Source organism: Haliotis rubra, unplaced genomic scaffold (assembly GCF_003918875.1).
Source record: "Haliotis rubra isolate DU_JTF1 unplaced genomic scaffold, ASM391887v1 Scf2, whole genome shotgun sequence".
In the NCBI taxonomy this organism is placed as follows: Eukaryota; Metazoa; Mollusca; class Gastropoda; order Lepetellida; family Haliotidae; genus Haliotis; species Haliotis rubra.
In genome coordinates this window covers 6,356,521-6,374,960 of record NW_025766002.1, presented here as the reverse complement: position 1 = coordinate 6,374,960, position 18,440 = coordinate 6,356,521, and the positions used below count along the sequence as shown (strand labels likewise).

At 40.9% G+C, this 18,440-nt stretch overlaps 1 protein-coding gene across 1 annotated transcript in view; it reads right to left on the bottom strand.

Moving 5' to 3' along the window:
• Nucleotides 1-1,051: 1,051 nt before the first annotated feature.
• The window catches only part of LOC124275367 (structural maintenance of chromosomes protein 2-like), a 39,874-nt gene continuing 22,485 nt past the window's right edge, over nucleotides 1,052-18,440 (bottom strand). The window contains 18 exon segments of the mRNA XM_046710887.1: nucleotides 1,052-2,187; nucleotides 2,189-2,278; nucleotides 3,211-3,358; nucleotides 3,538-3,689; nucleotides 4,139-4,264; nucleotides 4,811-5,011; nucleotides 5,424-5,618; nucleotides 7,774-7,917; nucleotides 8,368-8,561; nucleotides 9,364-9,488; nucleotides 10,038-10,173; nucleotides 11,313-11,517; nucleotides 12,030-12,176; nucleotides 14,188-14,326; nucleotides 15,016-15,134; nucleotides 15,616-15,736; nucleotides 16,777-16,831; nucleotides 16,952-17,141. Of these exon segments, the coding sequence (XP_046566843.1) occupies nucleotides 2,059-2,187; nucleotides 2,189-2,278; nucleotides 3,211-3,358; nucleotides 3,538-3,689; nucleotides 4,139-4,264; nucleotides 4,811-5,011; nucleotides 5,424-5,618; nucleotides 7,774-7,917; nucleotides 8,368-8,561; nucleotides 9,364-9,488; nucleotides 10,038-10,173; nucleotides 11,313-11,517; nucleotides 12,030-12,176; nucleotides 14,188-14,326; nucleotides 15,016-15,134; nucleotides 15,616-15,736; nucleotides 16,777-16,831; nucleotides 16,952-17,141 (2,616 nt within the window). The 3' untranslated portion in view covers nucleotides 1,052-2,058.

Below are 18,440 nucleotides of genomic sequence, written 5' to 3'. Positions count from 1 at the left end.
TGACTGTGTGCTGGCCATTAGGTGCCTGACTCTGAGGGTGTGGGTTTGAATCCCGGATGGGAATGAACCCAGCAAAAGTACTAGAATCTGTACATTACTAAGAAAGTGTAATCCCAAATATAACATATGTTACAGGTTTAAAATGGTTAATATAATAACGGTACGAAAACACCAACTTTTTTGGATTGCATTACGGTATACCGAACCAAAGGTAAAATACCGCGGTTCTACTAATACTACGGTATACCATTTCACCCCTAGTCATGACCCCCGTGACGGTACGGGTTAGAATTGGTCTTCAGCAACCCATACTGTCATAAAAAGCGACTGACGGATCGGGTGGTCAGTCTCACGGACTTTGCCAAGTCATGTCATGGTATTCCAGTTGCTGATACTTATGCTGTTGATCACTGGATTGTCTGAGGGAGACTTGATTATTTACAGACTATTGTTAAAGCATCATGTGTTAATGAATCACTATGAAATACATATGATTCAAACTGTTTCCATAAGGGTTTAATGGGGAACTTTTATTTCCCACGGGGAATACTGCTTGAAAAAGTAATTGTGGGGAACGGGATTTGGGACCATGGTGATGCTTAATACCGACTTGTATTGGTGGATGACAAAGAATGTTGAGCCTATGAGACTGTTTCATTTCTTCCTTTTATTCTGATATGCTTCCAAATGTGGATAATTATATTTGTTTAAAGCCACTTGATTAATATTAAACTCGTATTAGAGCATATCAGCTTCATGTTGGACTATGATATTGTAACACAACTGTCAGTCTGAGACTATGGGCCACCCGTGCCCCATGAGCCTTTAACCTCCTTGGTATATCCCCATGATGAGAAATACAGACTATAACCAGTGATCATCTTACTGTGTTACAAGTCAGCTGAACAGCCCTGTTACTCAAGGATGTGTGGATGTTCTAGTCAATTTGATGTCAGTTTTGAATTATCTCGCAAATCAACCAAACACAGGATTTTTCATGTCTGACATAAGGACTGCTAACAGCTACAAATAAATAAACAGAAGTCCATAATAGGTACCATTTCATTATTTATTTCCTACACTGAATGTATGTTTCATTTTTGTTTTGACAAAATCCCTATACAGATAACATTGACTCCACAAATACTTGATGTAATGACTCAAACAGATCTATAAGTTACATGAAATGGATATCTTGATGATGAATTGTCTTGATTACATGCACAGCATCCAAGCTGAATCAGTGTAAAATACAAGGACTTGAGTGACGATATATATAGGAGTGATGTAAGTGATAGACACAGATCAGGCAGAACTCGAGAAAGAGGTCACAGATAAGATTCTATATACAAGTGGTATGACTGATGACATGCTTCACAGGGAACACAAATAGACAAAATACTGTCAGATCTATGACTGCAGCTAACCAACGTTACTCCAGTATGACAGATGCACTGTGACGGAGATCTCACTCTTCATACTTCTCCAGTTACCCCTGCAGGTACAACCCCTTTAAAACTCTTTTAAAAGCAAACATGTACTGACTGAATTTCCTAAATTTCTTGATGTTCCAGTCAATGCAGCAACAGACAAATTGAGACCGTCACTTCATTTAACACCTCCCAATCTGTGGCATAATAAGTTTTAAACTGTTCAACTACATAAATAAAAAGTCATATGTGTTATTTTAAATGTTTTGGTATTTACACTTCAAAATCAATCTAAGAAAATGGATCTGAGTAAAAATCTGATAAGAAAACAGTCAAATATGACTTGTTTTCATATGATATCATTGTTGCATGATTAAAGTCAAATGAGAAAAAAATTAAATTACATGAAGCCAGCCTTAACTATTTGATGGTGCAAAAATTCATTTACTTCATCCAATATAAAAGTATCTATAGCAAGACATTTTCAAGTGCAATAAAATGTTTCAGTTTTCAACATAATGGTAACATGTTACCAGAAACATCCACATTGTCAGATTAATGGTAACTGTTCTATACAATTAGCACTTGTACATAAACAACAAGTTATCTTTCCCCATGAAATGTGTTTCTAAAAGCCTGGAGTATCTTCTATCCTTGTACGCTTTGATGTAGCCCTTTTCTTGCCTCCTGTTTTCTCGTTTTCCTTGTCAGTGCTGCCCGATGTGGTGGATCGCGATGAGGTATGCTGTACATGTCGGGGTCACTGTGGAAACTCCATCAACAAACTTTGTCTTGTACAGTACATTAGCATTGTTGAACATGCCGTCCTTGAGGGAGACGACAATGAACTGAAAAGAAATATGTATGAAATAGTGTGTCGGGTTGACCTCTTTGGACAGTATTCCAGCTACATTGCCACCTGTCAGCTTCCCATGGGAGTGTAGCTGATGTGATGCAAATCTTTAACTTTAACCACTACGATTTAAGGTGTATGCATAATCCTTTCCTAATGGTGTGTGTGTGTGTTTGTGTGTTGGTTTTTTTGAAAGGAGGAAAGAGAGAGGGAGAGAGGGTAGGAGAGAGAAAGAAAAGAGAGGAGAAAAGAGAAAAAGGGTTGTATTTTGGGGAGGGTGGTAAATGATTTGGGTGGGGGTGTCACTTCCTTGTACATAAACGTGTGTGTGTGTGTGTGTATGTGAGAGTGAGTGAGTGAGAGCGAGAGATTGATTGATATTCACACTGTAGTGCTTACCATAAAACTCATCAAACACCCCACCCCCAAGCCATAAGTTATGAACAGTCCCTTAGCAATGTTATCAATGATCAGTTACGTATATATTTAAAAGAAATGACCTCAAAATATGTTGGTGTTTAAACACATTGTACCCATGTACAATTTTCTTAGTAAAGTACAGATTCTAGTAATTTTTTGAGTCCCATCCGGGACCCTCAGAGTCAGGCAGTGGCTGAGCGGTCTACGCGTCTGACTTGGTGTGCTGGCAATTAGGTGCCTGACTCTGATGGTGTGGGTTTCGAATCACGGATGGGACTCAACCCAAAAAGTACTAGAATCTGTACTTTACTAAGAAAGTGTAATCCCAAATATAACATACGTTACATTTGACCACTTTCTAAAATGGCATTGTGTATTTCATACCCATGTGAAGAGTTGAGCCTGAGTCTTTGGCAAATGCTTTAAATACATGGCTACCCCACCCCTCCCCACAAAAGCAATATATGAAACCCCTTTATTTCACTGATTTCTAACAAGAAGTGTCACCTGAGAGTGTTTGAAGTGAGACTTGATCATCTGGCCGATGTTCTGAGTATGTGACAGATCAAGAGCTGCATCAACTTCATCAAGAATGTAGATAGGTGCAGGTTTAAACAGCAGCATTGACAAGATGAGGGACAGGGCTACCAATGACCTGGAAGAGACGAGTTAGTAAGTTTAGTGCCACTTGGATAAATATTACTGCCATGTCAACCCTATCAATGACAGGAAATCTTTCCTGGACTTTCTTCAGTCCAGGAAAGATTGAGATGTTTCTGTTAAGGCAAAAGAAAAGGCAATCACACTTATGCAAAATAATCAAGAAAGTCTCACCTTTGACCTCCACTAAGTTCACCTAATGACTCTTTCCACACATCACCAAATGCAACCTTGACCTCCAGACCATCAAGGACAGTCTGCCCTTCTGGGGGTGAGAGTTTGGCCTGTGTTCCAGGAAGAAGGGTTGAAAAGATGGAGCCAAAGTCCTGAAACAAACACCTCTCCATAAGAATGTCTCATAATATACTGTCAGAAATCAGATGAGATACAAACACTTTGAAACATGACAAGTACTGCGTGAGTGGTTCAGTTTAACACTTACACACAATTTAATCATTCAAGAATGTGTCTGACAATGGGGTTGGGATCACAAGCATGGAACCATCCATACTTCTGACTTCTGCCACATCATGTACTGCCCAGATTACAAATTCTATTAAAAATCTTGGCCAATCATTGGAACAGCACCAAAACTGACAATAAATGTTATTTTACTACAACAAATTGTTCTTTCAGAGGGCTTTAGAAAAAGAAACAAATCCTGGCATGTAAAGTTTCTGAGGATATTTCTAACATCTGACACAGCTCCAGTTTACACTCGTAGCCAACTTAGGCCACATCATCCTCGAGGGCACAATACAGGTTACAGACTGACCTTGTTGACCTGCTCCCATGCTTTCTTCAAAGCTTCATTTTTCTTTTCATCCAATTCATTGATGACTGCTGCAATTTTGGCTTTGTCGTTAAGGACAATCTTCCTCTTCTTCATTAGGTCATTGTACTGCAAGGAGAAAGTTACATGTAACTCATTAAGAATTGATTTTGTCACATAAGCAGAAGAGATATTGTTTGGTATTCATCAATATTATCAACCAACTTATCAAAATCTGACCAACCCATCCATTTTGTTGCCCTCTACTACAGCAAAGGTTGATTGTAAAGGGTATTCTTGCAGGAGTGAGTGAGTTGGATTTTACGCCACTTTTAGCAATTTTCCAGCAACATCACGGCAGGGGACACCAGAAATGGGCTTCACACATTGTACCCATGTGGGGGATTGAACCCGGGTCTATGGCGTGACGAGCGGAACCCTTAACCACTAGACTACCCCATCGCCCGGCCCCTACTCTTGCAGGAATCCCCATGAGGAGACAAGTATAGGATACTGTAGTACCTGTTTTTATACACAGAATTGCATTTGCAATTAATTTGATTATAATGAGTCCCTATTTATCTATTTCAGTAATATTCTAATAATTAACAAACAATTCGTCCAAGAACAACTCCAAATATACAAATAGCAGCAAAACATTGGCATCAAACAAACCTGTTCCTCTGCCTTGCCCAACATATTCATGGCACGCATGTTAACGTTCTTGGAGAGTTTGTCCTTGGTCTCCTGCAGTTTCTGGATCCTGCGTTCTGCTTCTTTGGGATTGTTCGTCTCAAAGTCATAGGCTGTGTTTGGCTGACCAAAGTACTTCTTTTCATCAGCTATCCAGTCATACTTCATTATCATAGCTTCAACCTAAAACAAAGTGGGCGTCAGTCCCTTAGAGAAGCCACAGAAATTTCATCTGCTTCAATACAATGCATACTGACTGACTGAGTTTGGTTTTACGCCGCTTTTAGCAATATTCCAGCAACATCACGGCGGGGGACACCAGAAATGGGCTTCACACATTGGGCCCATGTGAGGACAATACAATGCATACAGGATCAGTACAAAAATGTCATAACATACAAACACTCTAAGCACAACATTTTGGACTGAGAACAATGAAACTGTTAGAAATATTTTCTAGACTACGTTGTATACCTATAGAAACAACCAAACTAAAATTGGTAAGAAGAATCTGACATCAGACATCCTGGCGGGAGCTTCTATTAAATCACTGACATGTGGATAAGAATAATGGTTGTGAGTGAGAAGAACTTGCCTGCTTCACAGCATCTCTGGAGTCTTTATGGTGTTTAGTAATCTTGTGTTCCATTTCCTGGATCTTGAGCTGGGCACTGTTGTTCTCCTTCTGCAGCTCCCTCTGAGCAGCCACCTTGCTGTTGATGCCCTTGTTGCAGGACTTGAGCAGCTCCTTCTGCTGGCTCACCTCATCCTGGGCCTCCTTCACCGCAGCCTGCATACACAGGGGAGTCAGGGGGTCACAACACAGGCCCTTTAGCATGTCAACACACTACACACACAGGGGAGTCAGGGGGTCGAACACAGGACCTCTAGCATGTCAACACACTACACACACAGGGGAGTCAGGGGTCACAACACAGGACCTCTAGCATGTCAACACACTACACACACAGGGGAGTCAGGGGGTCGAACACAGGACCTCTAGCATGTCAACACACTACACACACAGGGGAGTCAGGGGTCACAACACAGGACCTCTAGCATGTCAACACACTACACACACAGGGGAGTCAGGGGGTCAGAACACAGGACCTCTAGAATGTCAACACACTACAAACACAGGGGAGTCAGAACACAGGCCCTCTAGCATGTCAACACACTACACACACAGGGGAGTCAGAACACAGGCCCTCTAGCATGTCAACACACTACACACACAGGGGAGTCAGAACACAGGACCTCTAGCATGTCAACACACTACACACACAGGGGAGTCAGAACACAGGCCCTCTAGCATGTCAACACACTACACACACAGGGGAGTCAGGGGGTCAGAACACAGGCCCTCTAGCATGTCAACACACTACACACACAGGGAGTCAGAACACAGGTCCTCTAGTATGTCAACACACTACACACACAGGGGAGTCACAACACAGGCCCTCTAGCATGTCAACACACTACACACAGGGGAGTCAGGGGGTCAGAACACAGGCCTCTAGCATGTCAACACACTACACACAGGGAAGTCACAACACAGGCCCTCTAGCATGTCAACACACTACACACACAGGGGAGTCAGGGGGTCAGAACACAGGCCCTCTAGCATGTCAACACACTACACACAGGGGAGTCAGAACACAGGTCCTCTAGCATGTCAACACACTACACACAGGGGAGTCACAACACAGGCCCTCTAGCATGTCAACACACTACACACAGGGGAGTCAGGGGGTCAGAACACAGGCCTCTAGCATGTCAACACACTACACACAGGGGAGTCACAACACAGGCCCTCTAGCATGTCAACACACTACACACACAGGGGAGTCAGGGGGTCAGAACACAGGTCCTCTAGCATGTCAACACACTACACACACAGGGGAGTCAACACAGGCCCTCTAGCATGTCAACACACTACACACACAGGGGAGTCAGGGGGTCAGAACACAGGACCTCTAGCATGTCAACACACTACACACACAGGGGAGTCAGAACACAGGCCCTCTAGCATGTCAACACACTACACACACAGGGAAAACATGTGGTTTCACAACGTCCTTATGCTTGTTATACCCAGTTTCATCTAATACAGTGTGCAATGTGATATGCACCATATTTGAATGTCTCACTAGTGTCAAACAACAGAGAGCATGCAAAACGAAAATTAACTGTAACACGGCTTATCTGTGGTCTGTGCATACATTGGTCCAGGGTATCAGAGCATTTTGACTGGCTACAGGTACCCTGTAGGTCAATATTTGTACAGTATGTATGTTAATATCTATACCAAGGACATTATGGAAAGTTGAAGACAGGACATTTAAAATAGCTTTACTCGTGTGAGTCATTCAGGAAATGACTACAATCCTCTGAATTATTCACCATAAGGAAATACAAACAAGATGTCTAAAATATCTGTCTACAAATAAAAAAAAGGAAGCATGCTGACAGTAGTCAATGCCTAGAATTTAAGTACTTTTTCCAACCTTTTGACAAAATTGATCTTGAAATACAAACATTTAGGCAAAAACAGAAAAAAAGCTGACACTGTAGCTCACTTGGATATGTAATTAACAGTTAATGCCAACAAAGGTAAAAAATTCCAAATTCTGCGAACTAACACTAAATTCATACAATTACAACAAAATTTCATCATGTTCATTTAATTGACTTATATATGATATTTCAGCTCATCCAAAAATAGATATGGTAGTTTTTCTCTTTGAAATATAAATAGTTTTGCCTACTTCAAAATGTAACAAATGACAGTTTTACAGTGAAGTGTAACCGATTCATATCAGTGGCATCAAATACCAATCATAACAGGTGCAGTTAAAGAAAGGTGAGGAAACATGTTAAGTGCCCACTCAGTAACACGAAACATGCAATTGGGGCCTTCTCGGTTTGTCTGAATCTATTCCTACCTTTGTCTCCTTCAGCTTCTCCTGCAGTTGTTTCACCTGTTCATCCAGATCAGTAGTGTTGGTGTCCACAGACTTCAGCTGTTCGTCATAGTTGACAATCTCCTTCCTCAACTCTTCCGCCTCCAGCTTGATGCTATCCACCTCCTACATACAATCCAGTTTTTAGTGACATCATCCATTTTGTCTCCATGAAAGTATAATGGTTCACTAACCTATGTGAAATAACAGTGTGCACGTTGCTTCCGATGTTTATACCCACTTAAATGTTAATACAAATTAAAGTTGGTGTGTATTATTCCGAAGTATTGGTTACACAGCCATTTGTCAGGTAGTACAGAGTGTTAGTATCAATGATATTTTTATGTGGGGTATAGATGAGCAATCAGTTTTTACTGCTGACGATAATTTATTAGAGTTGACTTAATCATGTATTAGCATTCATGGAGGAATATACATTGACTTCAATGTCAGTTACCTTTTAGATACAATAGAAGACTTTCGATTGGTTAATAGCTAATGCATATGAAATCATACTGTAAAGTTTCATGGGTAGTATGAATCCATTTTACAGAGGTTGTTACGACTATAACCTACCACTAGCTTCTCCTTGGTCTTCTTGCTGGACTCCTGCATCTTCTTCTTGAGCTTGTTGACGCTGTCCTCAGCCTCCTTCAGCTCCTTCTCCCGGATGGCCTTGGCATTCTTGATCTTGTCCTGGAGATCCTTCACCTTCTTGGCAGCCTTGCTCTGTATCTCCTCCGCCCTCTTCAGGATTCCCTCCTGCTCCTCTGTAACAGCACATTGCATCAGGATTAACTAAAACTGAGGGGGAGATGTGGAGTGCCGCATCATCAACTACAGTGTCTAACTTGTCATTCCCTGGAAATGCACAATTAACTAATACAGTTTGAAAAGATGTCCTGTTACTGAGTTCAAATCCCAGATTTACTTCAGTTATGATACTTACACTACCAGTACAACACCCATGCCCTGGGTTTCACCAAAATCTCAATTTCCACATGTTTGGTGTTAGTCAGCTTAATGATATGCGCTAAGGAAAACTTTAATGCAATATTAAACTCACTGAGTTAGGTCCATGACTGTAAAAGTTCAGATAATTCAGTTAAAACAAGAGTTACTGAATTTATTTAAACATTGTTCTCATCAGTATTCCAGTTATAAAACAGTGTCATTTGGATGTGGAAGGAAAGAACCAAGTTGTACTGGGTGGAGGCGTTTTCCACAACAGGAGTAGTACTGACCATTCTCGAAACATTATCGGGGCAAACCCATGATCATAGGATAATGGCCTGATAGTGATAAGGGGAAGAACTCTACACGGCATATTGTGCCACCAGTGCTACCAAGTTATACAGAGATGGTGTTATGTCAGTAGTATAGACTGACTGACTGAGTTTGGCTTTACGCCGCTTTTAGCAAAATTCCAGCAACATCACGGCAGGGGACACCAGAAATGGGCTTCACACGTTGTACCCATGTGGGGATTCCAACCCGGGTCTTCGGCGTGACGAGCCAACGCTTTAACCACTAGACTACCCCACCACCCCCAGTAGTATAGAGCCTTCTTACCAATGGAGTTACTGAGACTGGAGATCTCCTCCAGCTGTTGGTGATGGGTGCTCTGTTCTAGCCGAGCCTTCACAAGCTCTGATTCATGGTTCTTCAACTCATACTGCTGTTTTAGTTGGGTGAACCTGTATTGGAGAACAATCCATTACTGATGTTACTCATACACAAAGTGATCAGGTCTCGTGTCATGTTATTACTTCTGTTAAACAAATGTCTAGTATGGTAGCAGTGGTCACTTTCAAGTAAACACGATGATACACCCTCATTGTTTTGTAAAATACACCAAAAATGATGTTCGTTTCACATTTGAAAGTTTGAGTAGCAATCAACCAGCCATAGTCCACAATGCTTGTAAATTCATGCAGGGGTGGAAATAACCCATTGCCCGATGTCTGAGTCCAGTGTTTTTTTTCTGTCGGGCAAGCAAATTCGTATATCACACTGTACCGCCGTCCAGTTGACTTTCCAATGTTAATTATGTTGTTTATTTAAAGAATTTCAACAAGAAAACGGCCGGTATAGTGGAGAAAAATTCAGGGCAAGTGATTTCACATGTGCCACTGTACCGGAGTACACTAGCAATTTTAAAGTTATTTCCACCCCTGTCATGTAATATAACACAGGTCACATGCACGACAAATGCGTTACTCTGTAGCAAGCCACGGTGTTCTTACTTCTCAGAGGTGGACTTGATAGCAGCCAGCTCCTTCTCGACCTTCTGCAGCTGGTCTCTCTTGCTGCGCAGCTGTTCATCCACCTCCATCACCTCCTGCAGTTTCTCCAAGATGGAGCTGGTCTGTGCCCGGGCCCCTTGGGAGGAAGAATAAACTCAAGCTATATACCATTGTCAATATTTCTTAACCTTATATGTTGCTCTATGGCCCTCCATCACCTGCAGTGGTATGCAGAGAAGTATCAACACCTGGTTATATCAAGAAAGCTAATGAAATGTAGCCAGAGTTATGGGAAAAGAACCATATCTGGGATCACAAGTTGTTAAGGAAGACTTTGTGAGCAATTACAAAATTCCAAATTGATTATTTTATTGTAGTATATTAATATAGAGCACATATCCACTCAACTAGTACATGCTCAAGGTGCTGGTATTTTTCCCCTCAATCATGGGATGTCAAATCTCAACGCACATCGTATTATCAATCTCAACTCCCCGGGGATCATACAACTCTTGCAGCCATTAGGCGCACCAAGTTATTGTGGCTTGCCCATCCTTACGAGGTACCTATTCACAGCTGGATGGACTGGGACACACAGTCGCAGTACTTTGTCCAAGGTTATACTGCATAGGGTTGTGTACTGTACACTAGGGGTTGTGACAACACTGAAAGAGTCTGCACACAAATTTGACTCCAAGGTTTTAACACCCAGTTACAGGTGGGATCGATCCCAACACCTCAAGTTCGCTGGATCACTAGCCTGGAGCCTTAGACAGCTAGCCCACCATGCCCCCGTTTATCATAGGTTAAGTAATACTACAATTACCACTAATAGTACACCACATACAAGTCATGCATATTCACAGGTACAGGAATAATCTAGCGTACAAACCAGTTAAATATTGATGATGAGCGCTTTAGAACAACCAAAAGATTTCAATGACCCTTTAAGCACCTTGTAAAGTAGTCCGAAAGCAAGCACTGTTCATTTAGTGGCATATATTAGGGCAAGACTTCAAAATGAGTTCCCAAAGAGCAGAACTGCTGAAAATATTTGACTGAAATATTTGACAACACTGAGTGTCTTTCAGATACTGATGACAAAAGATGGAACAGTTTCTGGTTTTAGTTAGTCATTAGTCATGACAAAACCCATGCAAAGATCATAATAATTTGCAATTTGCAATGACAGTCAGCATTGGTCAGCCCTTTTAGCAGGAGTACAATTTCCTGAAACAAAACCTAAGTTGAACTGTGAGTTGACTTGAATCATACCTCCTGTCAGGGTACCAGCAGGGTCAAACGAGTCTCCCTCCAGTGTGACAGACTTCTTCATCACTCTTTCATCAAATGTCACCTTCTTGGCAGTGTTCATGTCCTCACACACAAAGGCTGAGCCAAACACATACTGCATGGCTGCCTCCAGGTCCTTCTCATAGCCAATGAGAGACAGGGCCGTGTTCACATTGTCTTTACCAACCTTAAACACAGCATGACACACACTGAACACTGGGGAATCATGGCTACCTTTGAATTTAACTATTTATCTTTGGCAAACTTCAATAAATCAATAAATGTCTGCAAAATTTCCGGATAAATATAGGAAACGTTCAACAAGGCCTTAAATTATTATTTTTGTAAATGTTGTGGTTCCGATTACCTGACCGACCCATGAATTCTGGTGCCAACCCTATTTTTGTTAAGTGGACTGAATAAAATATGCTTTAAGATACCATTGTTTTTTCCCAGCACCGACAGATATCGGTCATTCTGATAGAGAAAGTCGGTATGATGGCCGCAATCTTGATTGAATAAACAATTAAACATTGATACATGTGTTATTAGTTTGTACTTTCCTTCTAAAAAAAAAAATATGTAAAAAAAAAATATATAAAATTTTTCCTACCTACCTACCCTAAATTTTAAAGAGGTGTAATCGTAACCACAACATTATTTTTATTTGGCCCAAAGGAAAAAGCATGTTTTCTTTACCAGGTCTTGTGCTCTCTTGACTGTGGCATTATCGATACTGCGGGCAGAGATCTTGTTGAGAGGGATGATCGTGTACCGACGTCGTAGTTCCCCCTTCTGTAGCAGCTTCTTACCTGTGACCTCTGTATCGACCACTACATTGTACAGCTGCAAGACAATATGATGTCATGCATTATATCTTCCTTAGGTTACTCTCCATTCTACACAGACTGGATATGCTTAGACAATGTTTATCAGATATGATTATTTATCATGTTTACAGATCTTATTACAGTTAGACATGCATAATCGGTATATCATCCATGAAGATGTCACCTGTGTTTGCATGTAGTGTCTGCATGTAGTGTTAACATGGTTAGTATATCAAACAGTATCATCAGCGATAGCCTCCATGTTTAGCCACTTGTCCGAAATCAAAGTCTAGAAACACTCTGTTCAATCAAACAAGAGTCATCAGAAGATGACAGATCCCCCTGGTCCCCATATCTTTGAAAGGACAAATCATCTGACAGTTTCTTAAAGTCCAACTTGGTTTTTATTAGTCTAAGTCGTCATAGAAATCATGAAAAATATAAATGCCAACAAGAAGAAGACAAAGTCATCAATATCCCCCGCAATGGCAAAATACTCTTCATGAATATGTCTCTGAGTTATGATTATGTCAAATGTTTTGGCGTGTACATAGCAAAGTGGAAGGAGAGTACTGAAAGGTTTCAAAGTTCTGCTCCAGAAAAGAGCACTACCATCAAATTCAGTTGAAGCCAAAATTGTTACCATTGGAACACGATGTTTTTTATTTTATTCAGAAATCAAAACTACCAAAAGGCGCCAACACCCCACCAGACCTATCTATGTGCCACATTTGGTGAAGAAATAGTGAATGTTTTTTTAGTTCTGTTCCGGATAAAAGAGCACGACCAATAATTTCAGTCTGGGAAACTTTTTGCCATGGAAATGCAAAAACTATTGTATTCAGAAATCCAAAACTACCAAAAGGCACCAGTAGACCACCAGACCTATCTATGTGCCAAGTTTGGTGAAGAAACATTGAACGGTTTTAGAGTTCTGCTCCAGAAAAGAGCACTACCAGTACCACCAATTTCAGGCTAAGTCAAACTTGTTGCCATGGAAACGCAAAAAATATTTTATTCAGAAAACCAAAACTACCAAAACGCACAAGTAGACCACCAGATCTATCTATGTGCTTAGTTTTGTGAAGAAATATTGAACGGTTTTAGAGTTATGCTCCGGAAGACAAATGTGCATGGAAGCATGCACGGACGGATGGAGACCGGAAAGATAGAAGACCGGAAAGAACGGAAGATATGGAAAGGTTTTCAAGTTGTGCTCCAGAAAGAAACCCACCCCTCCCATTTGAGACTACGTCTGAATCGTTTCCATGGAAACCAAGAAAAATAAAAATGACAAAAATTTGTAAATAGTAAAAGGCACCACTTTGGGATCTGCCTCATATATATGCCAAGTTTTGTTGAAAGATATCAAATGGTTTTAGAGTTGTGCCCCGGCAATGAAGCCCACCCCGCCCTTCTGAGACTAAGTCCAAATCGTTTCCATGGACACAAAGAAAAAGAACAAAGACATAAATCTACAAATAGCAAAAGGCACAATTTCAAGATCTGTTTGATATATCTAGAAAGTTTTGTTGAAAGATATTGAACAGTTTTCGAGTTGTGCTCCGGAAACGAAGCCCACCCCGCCCTTTTGAGACTAAGTCGAATATGTATCCATGGAATCCAAGAAAAATAATAATAATAATAATCTGTAAATAGCAAAAGGCACCACTTCAAAGTCGGTTTGATATATCTACCAAGTTTTGTAAAGTTTTTGAGTTATGCTCTGGATAAAAATTGATTACAGACAGACGGACGGACGGTCAGACAGACAAGGCGTCGACTATATCCATACGCATTACATGCTGGGGGATAAAAGCATATTAACCTCCATTTATAAATATTCAAATGATGACATGAAAACCTTTGACAGTGATTCCGGAGCTCAGCTCAGGATGGCAAACCAAATCTTTTGAGAAAAACACAAACCCAGCAGCAACATGTTGGTTTTAATGGTGTGAAATCCCAAAGAAAACAGACAGAGCAAAATAATGCATGTCCAAGTTGTATCAGCCAGTACCACTCACCCTTGACCCAGCAGCAACCTCCAGGGCTGTGGCTGTGCGCACTTCCTTCACCTTCACCAGTTTGCACACCAAGCCGTGCACCTTCTGGCGGTTAAAGTTCTTCTCGGGGTCTGTATACTGGAAGTTGAGCTGTGGAAATCTAGAAATACACAGATGACAATTTTCATTCCATTTAAACAGTCTCTACTACGTAAACATAAATCAGTTTTCATAACTTTTCCGTTGCCACTGTCTAACTATGATACAAGTCCATACAGACAGTTTTTTGTTTGACATTCTTGAATTACTAGTATTTTTTATTAGTTCATACTGATCCAGCTCTAAATTAGGGTATAAAAAGATAATCATCTTGGTACATGTTGAAATAACTGTTCTCGACCTCAGCCAGATATTGGGGTCTCAAGATGATGCTGAAGATGTATAGTATGGCCATTAGTGAGAGTGAATCTCTGCTGATACAATTCAATAGATTTCATATGTGTCCTTCCAAACATTTCTTTAATTATACTCGCACTGTCTGGTCTGCAGATATGGGTCATCAGTTTACCTTATTAAATCAAGTCCATTATTCAGTCTCATCATTGTATCTTAAAATAACTGCTAAATGCTTACATCAATGTTTGACACTGAAATGAGACTGAAAATTTAGCTGCTTCACTTGTTCCTTAACAAATCTAAACATTCATTCATTTTTACCTAAAAACTCTCCAAAATATTCTATAACTATATATTTTAATCAAACTTCAGTTACTTCTTCCAGCCTACTAACAAGATTCAACCATGCTAAATTCAACCATGCTTGTTCAGTTATGCTAATCCAGTCTTTACCTGGCTTCCAGCGTCTCCATCTTGTCCTGCAGTCTCTGTACATCCTGACTGAGAGTTCTCCTCTCTCCCAACAGTTTCTCATCCCGACCCTCCTCAAATCCCAGCTTCTTCATCTCTGCCTAAAGACAGCAGTAACCTATTGAGGACTAAGCTCAACAACAGCTGACATCAACCATCAACATGGAACCAAAAGATTTCAGTGCGACATGAATGCACCTGTTTAGCTTTTTGTCCTGCATAGCCAGGCAATGTGGAATACCAGGAATGGGTATTGTACGCACATGAGCAATGAAACCATGACCTATGACTATTAAAGAGATTTTTGTTTTCATTATCACACTTTCCACTTTCCAAATAAGAATCACATTAACTCTATCACAGAACTTGTTGGAAGGAAAATATCATTTCTGAATTCAAATGTCTATCTTTTCTAAGCTAATCAATGTCAAAGTAAGGTATACCATTATCAGGGTCCTGGGAACAAACTGCACCTAGCCTTTCCCTACAGTGTTTGAACACAGACCCCCTCCAAAAGTTCACCCTCTGGATTTTGGCCAGATGTTTCCATTTCCCTTTGTAATTCGAAACACGAAAACGTACCTGTATCTTTTTCATGCTCTGCTGCACGGCCTCGTAGGCTGCCTGGTCCTTCTTGTACCCCTGCTCCGTCTTCTTCAGCTCTCCCTGCTTCTTCTTCACCTCCTGCTGAGCGTGCTTCAGCCTGGAAGTATCATGCCACATCATAGGCTATAGTGGTTGAGTACATTAGATTCAACACTCTTTTGAACAGTACGTCAGTTACAGCATGGCACAGAAGCCAATGTTGGGGGATGGTGATGCAGGACTTATGTTTACAACTTTGTCAAACCCAAAAGCTCAGTTAAGGTGCTGATACAACCAGAAACAATCAAAGTAAACTTGGATTTGAACCCGAGATCATAGGTTTCTGGAACATCTAAGGGATGCAACTCACTGTCACTTATGCCCAGTGACCCTTCAAAGGATGTATGTACAACCAACTGCAGTGATCTCAATTTTCTGGTTGTCATGCATTCATGTATTCAATCTGTAATACTCCAGTATAAAACTTACAACTACCATGTGCTTATATCCCAACTACTCATTGTCCTTGCAGACTAAAATGGGCCCGCATAATTACAACCACCACAGCTGCTTTGAGTGTTGACAATGTAATCCATATAAGTTATCACGCTGTGTCGAGGCCGGTACTGGGTTTTATCAGTCCCAAGTAAGGTTGTATTCCCCGAGCCGGAGGCAAGGGGAATACAACCTTACGAGGGACTGATAAAACCGCAGTGATTCCTGAGACACGATATGTGATAACGCGATTAATCTAGCCAAATGTTTTACTAAATCCAAAGAAAACAATACGCATCAATTTCATTCTCAGTTGTGGCAAAACGCTTCCTTGCTGCTATGTTGAAACCAGCTGATCAATTGACCTCAATGCAGCTTAACGCTACTAAAGGCTTGGCGATGCACGCTTTTCTCATTTCAAGTGGGTCAACGAGACGATGGCGGGGATGATACGACTTTTGTACTCCCTGCTCGCCGGATCGTGGCCGGGTGTACATGGTATTTATCAGTCATGTGAACCAATCAAAACTCGACATTCTTACATGAGGCTGGATAATGGTTATTATCCTGACCAACTCGAAAACAACTGTGTATTGTTGAATGGGGTACAACATCATCTACTCATTCAAATCAAGAACTAGATATAGTGGCTGTTACACTTACTTCATCTGGGCTTGTTTAGTCTCTGTTTCGGCTGTACTAATTTCACTCTTTGCAGCTGTCAAAAAATATCATACAATAATTACACATTAATGACATATACCAAAATGTCCATGTATTTCTATAGTCTACACGAAGACAGAAAAGTATACACCTGAGACAGTAAATCAAGCCTTACTCATGAGTTGGTCATTCAGAGTGGCATCCTCTCCGTCCGTGTTGCTGGAGAGACCAGCGCTGACAGCGTGGAAGTGTTTCTGGGCAGCTACATGAGCTTCCTGATCCGTCTCACTCTGCTCCTTCAACTTGTCCAGGTCTTTGTTCAGTTTGTCCAGGTCCTTGTCTCGGGCTGCCAATGCCTTCTTGTTCTAATGAAGGAAAGTATACACTATGTTTACCCTATGTAAGCAGTTACAGAAATCTGAATGAGTGGGAGTGAGTGAGTGAGTGTTTTTATGCCGCTTTTAGCAATATTCCAGCAATATCACAGAGGGGGACACCAGATATGGGCTTCACACATTGTACCCACGTGGGGAATCGAACCCGGATCTTCGGCATACCAGCGAATGCTTTGACCCTAGGCTACCCCTCCTACGAAATGAGTAGGAATTGATACCCCTTTGAACAGTATTGCTGTTCTATATCACAGCATGTCAACTTGATGTGGGAGGACAGACATAGATCATAAACCTTTACCACCAGTGAAACCCATTAACATGGTAATGGTGATGTCAAACCTTGAAAAATATTCAGGACAAACAGAAGCACCACCTGCACAGCAAATCGACGCTCCTAAAACAACTGGGACTCTTGCAACACATGTTTTCTATAGGATTACACTTCCCGAGTCAAGTACAGATTCTAGAACTTTTGGGGCCGAGTCCCACTCTCAGAGTGAGGCACCTAATAAACACCACATAAAGTCAGCAATCAAACTAACTGGTACTCTAGACCACATACCTTGTGTAGGCCAAACCAAAAAAAAAAAATGTGGTTCCGATTACACCTCTTTAAAATTTAGGGTCGGTAGGTAGGAATTCTTTTTTTAATTTTTTTTTTTACATTTTTTTAGAAGTAAAGTAAAGGCAGGGCTCGATTTAAGAGATGTTGACCCACTTGCACTAGGTGCATCCTAGTTGCACCAGTCAAATTCCAGTTGCACTGTTTTTATTGCAATATGTAATATCAGAAATATGCTATTGAACTATTTAGATGTTTTATTCTAAAGTTTACCCACTCAAAAATTGACTTGCACCTGGAGCAAGTTAAACTAATAACTCGGTTGCACTTTGTAATATTGGGTTGCACCAGTGCAAGTAACAAAGCACTAAATCGAGCCTTGAAAGGGCATGATGTCGACTTTCTTTATCAGAATGACCAATGTCCGTTGGTGCCAGGAAAAAAACCCAATGGTATCTGAAAGCGTATTTTATTCATACCTCTATAAAAAAAAATCATGGTGGCACCAGAATTCAAGGGTCGGTCGGGTAATCGGAACCACAACATTTTTCTTTTTAGGCCTAGCTACTAACTATGAGCATAAGCAACAACCAACTCCATAGGAGCATAAACATACAATCATCTGACAAACAGGAGGTACGAGAGACAGTTGTAATAAAATAAGCAAAGAAACAATTTCACCTAAATTCAAAGCTTATGAAAAATTG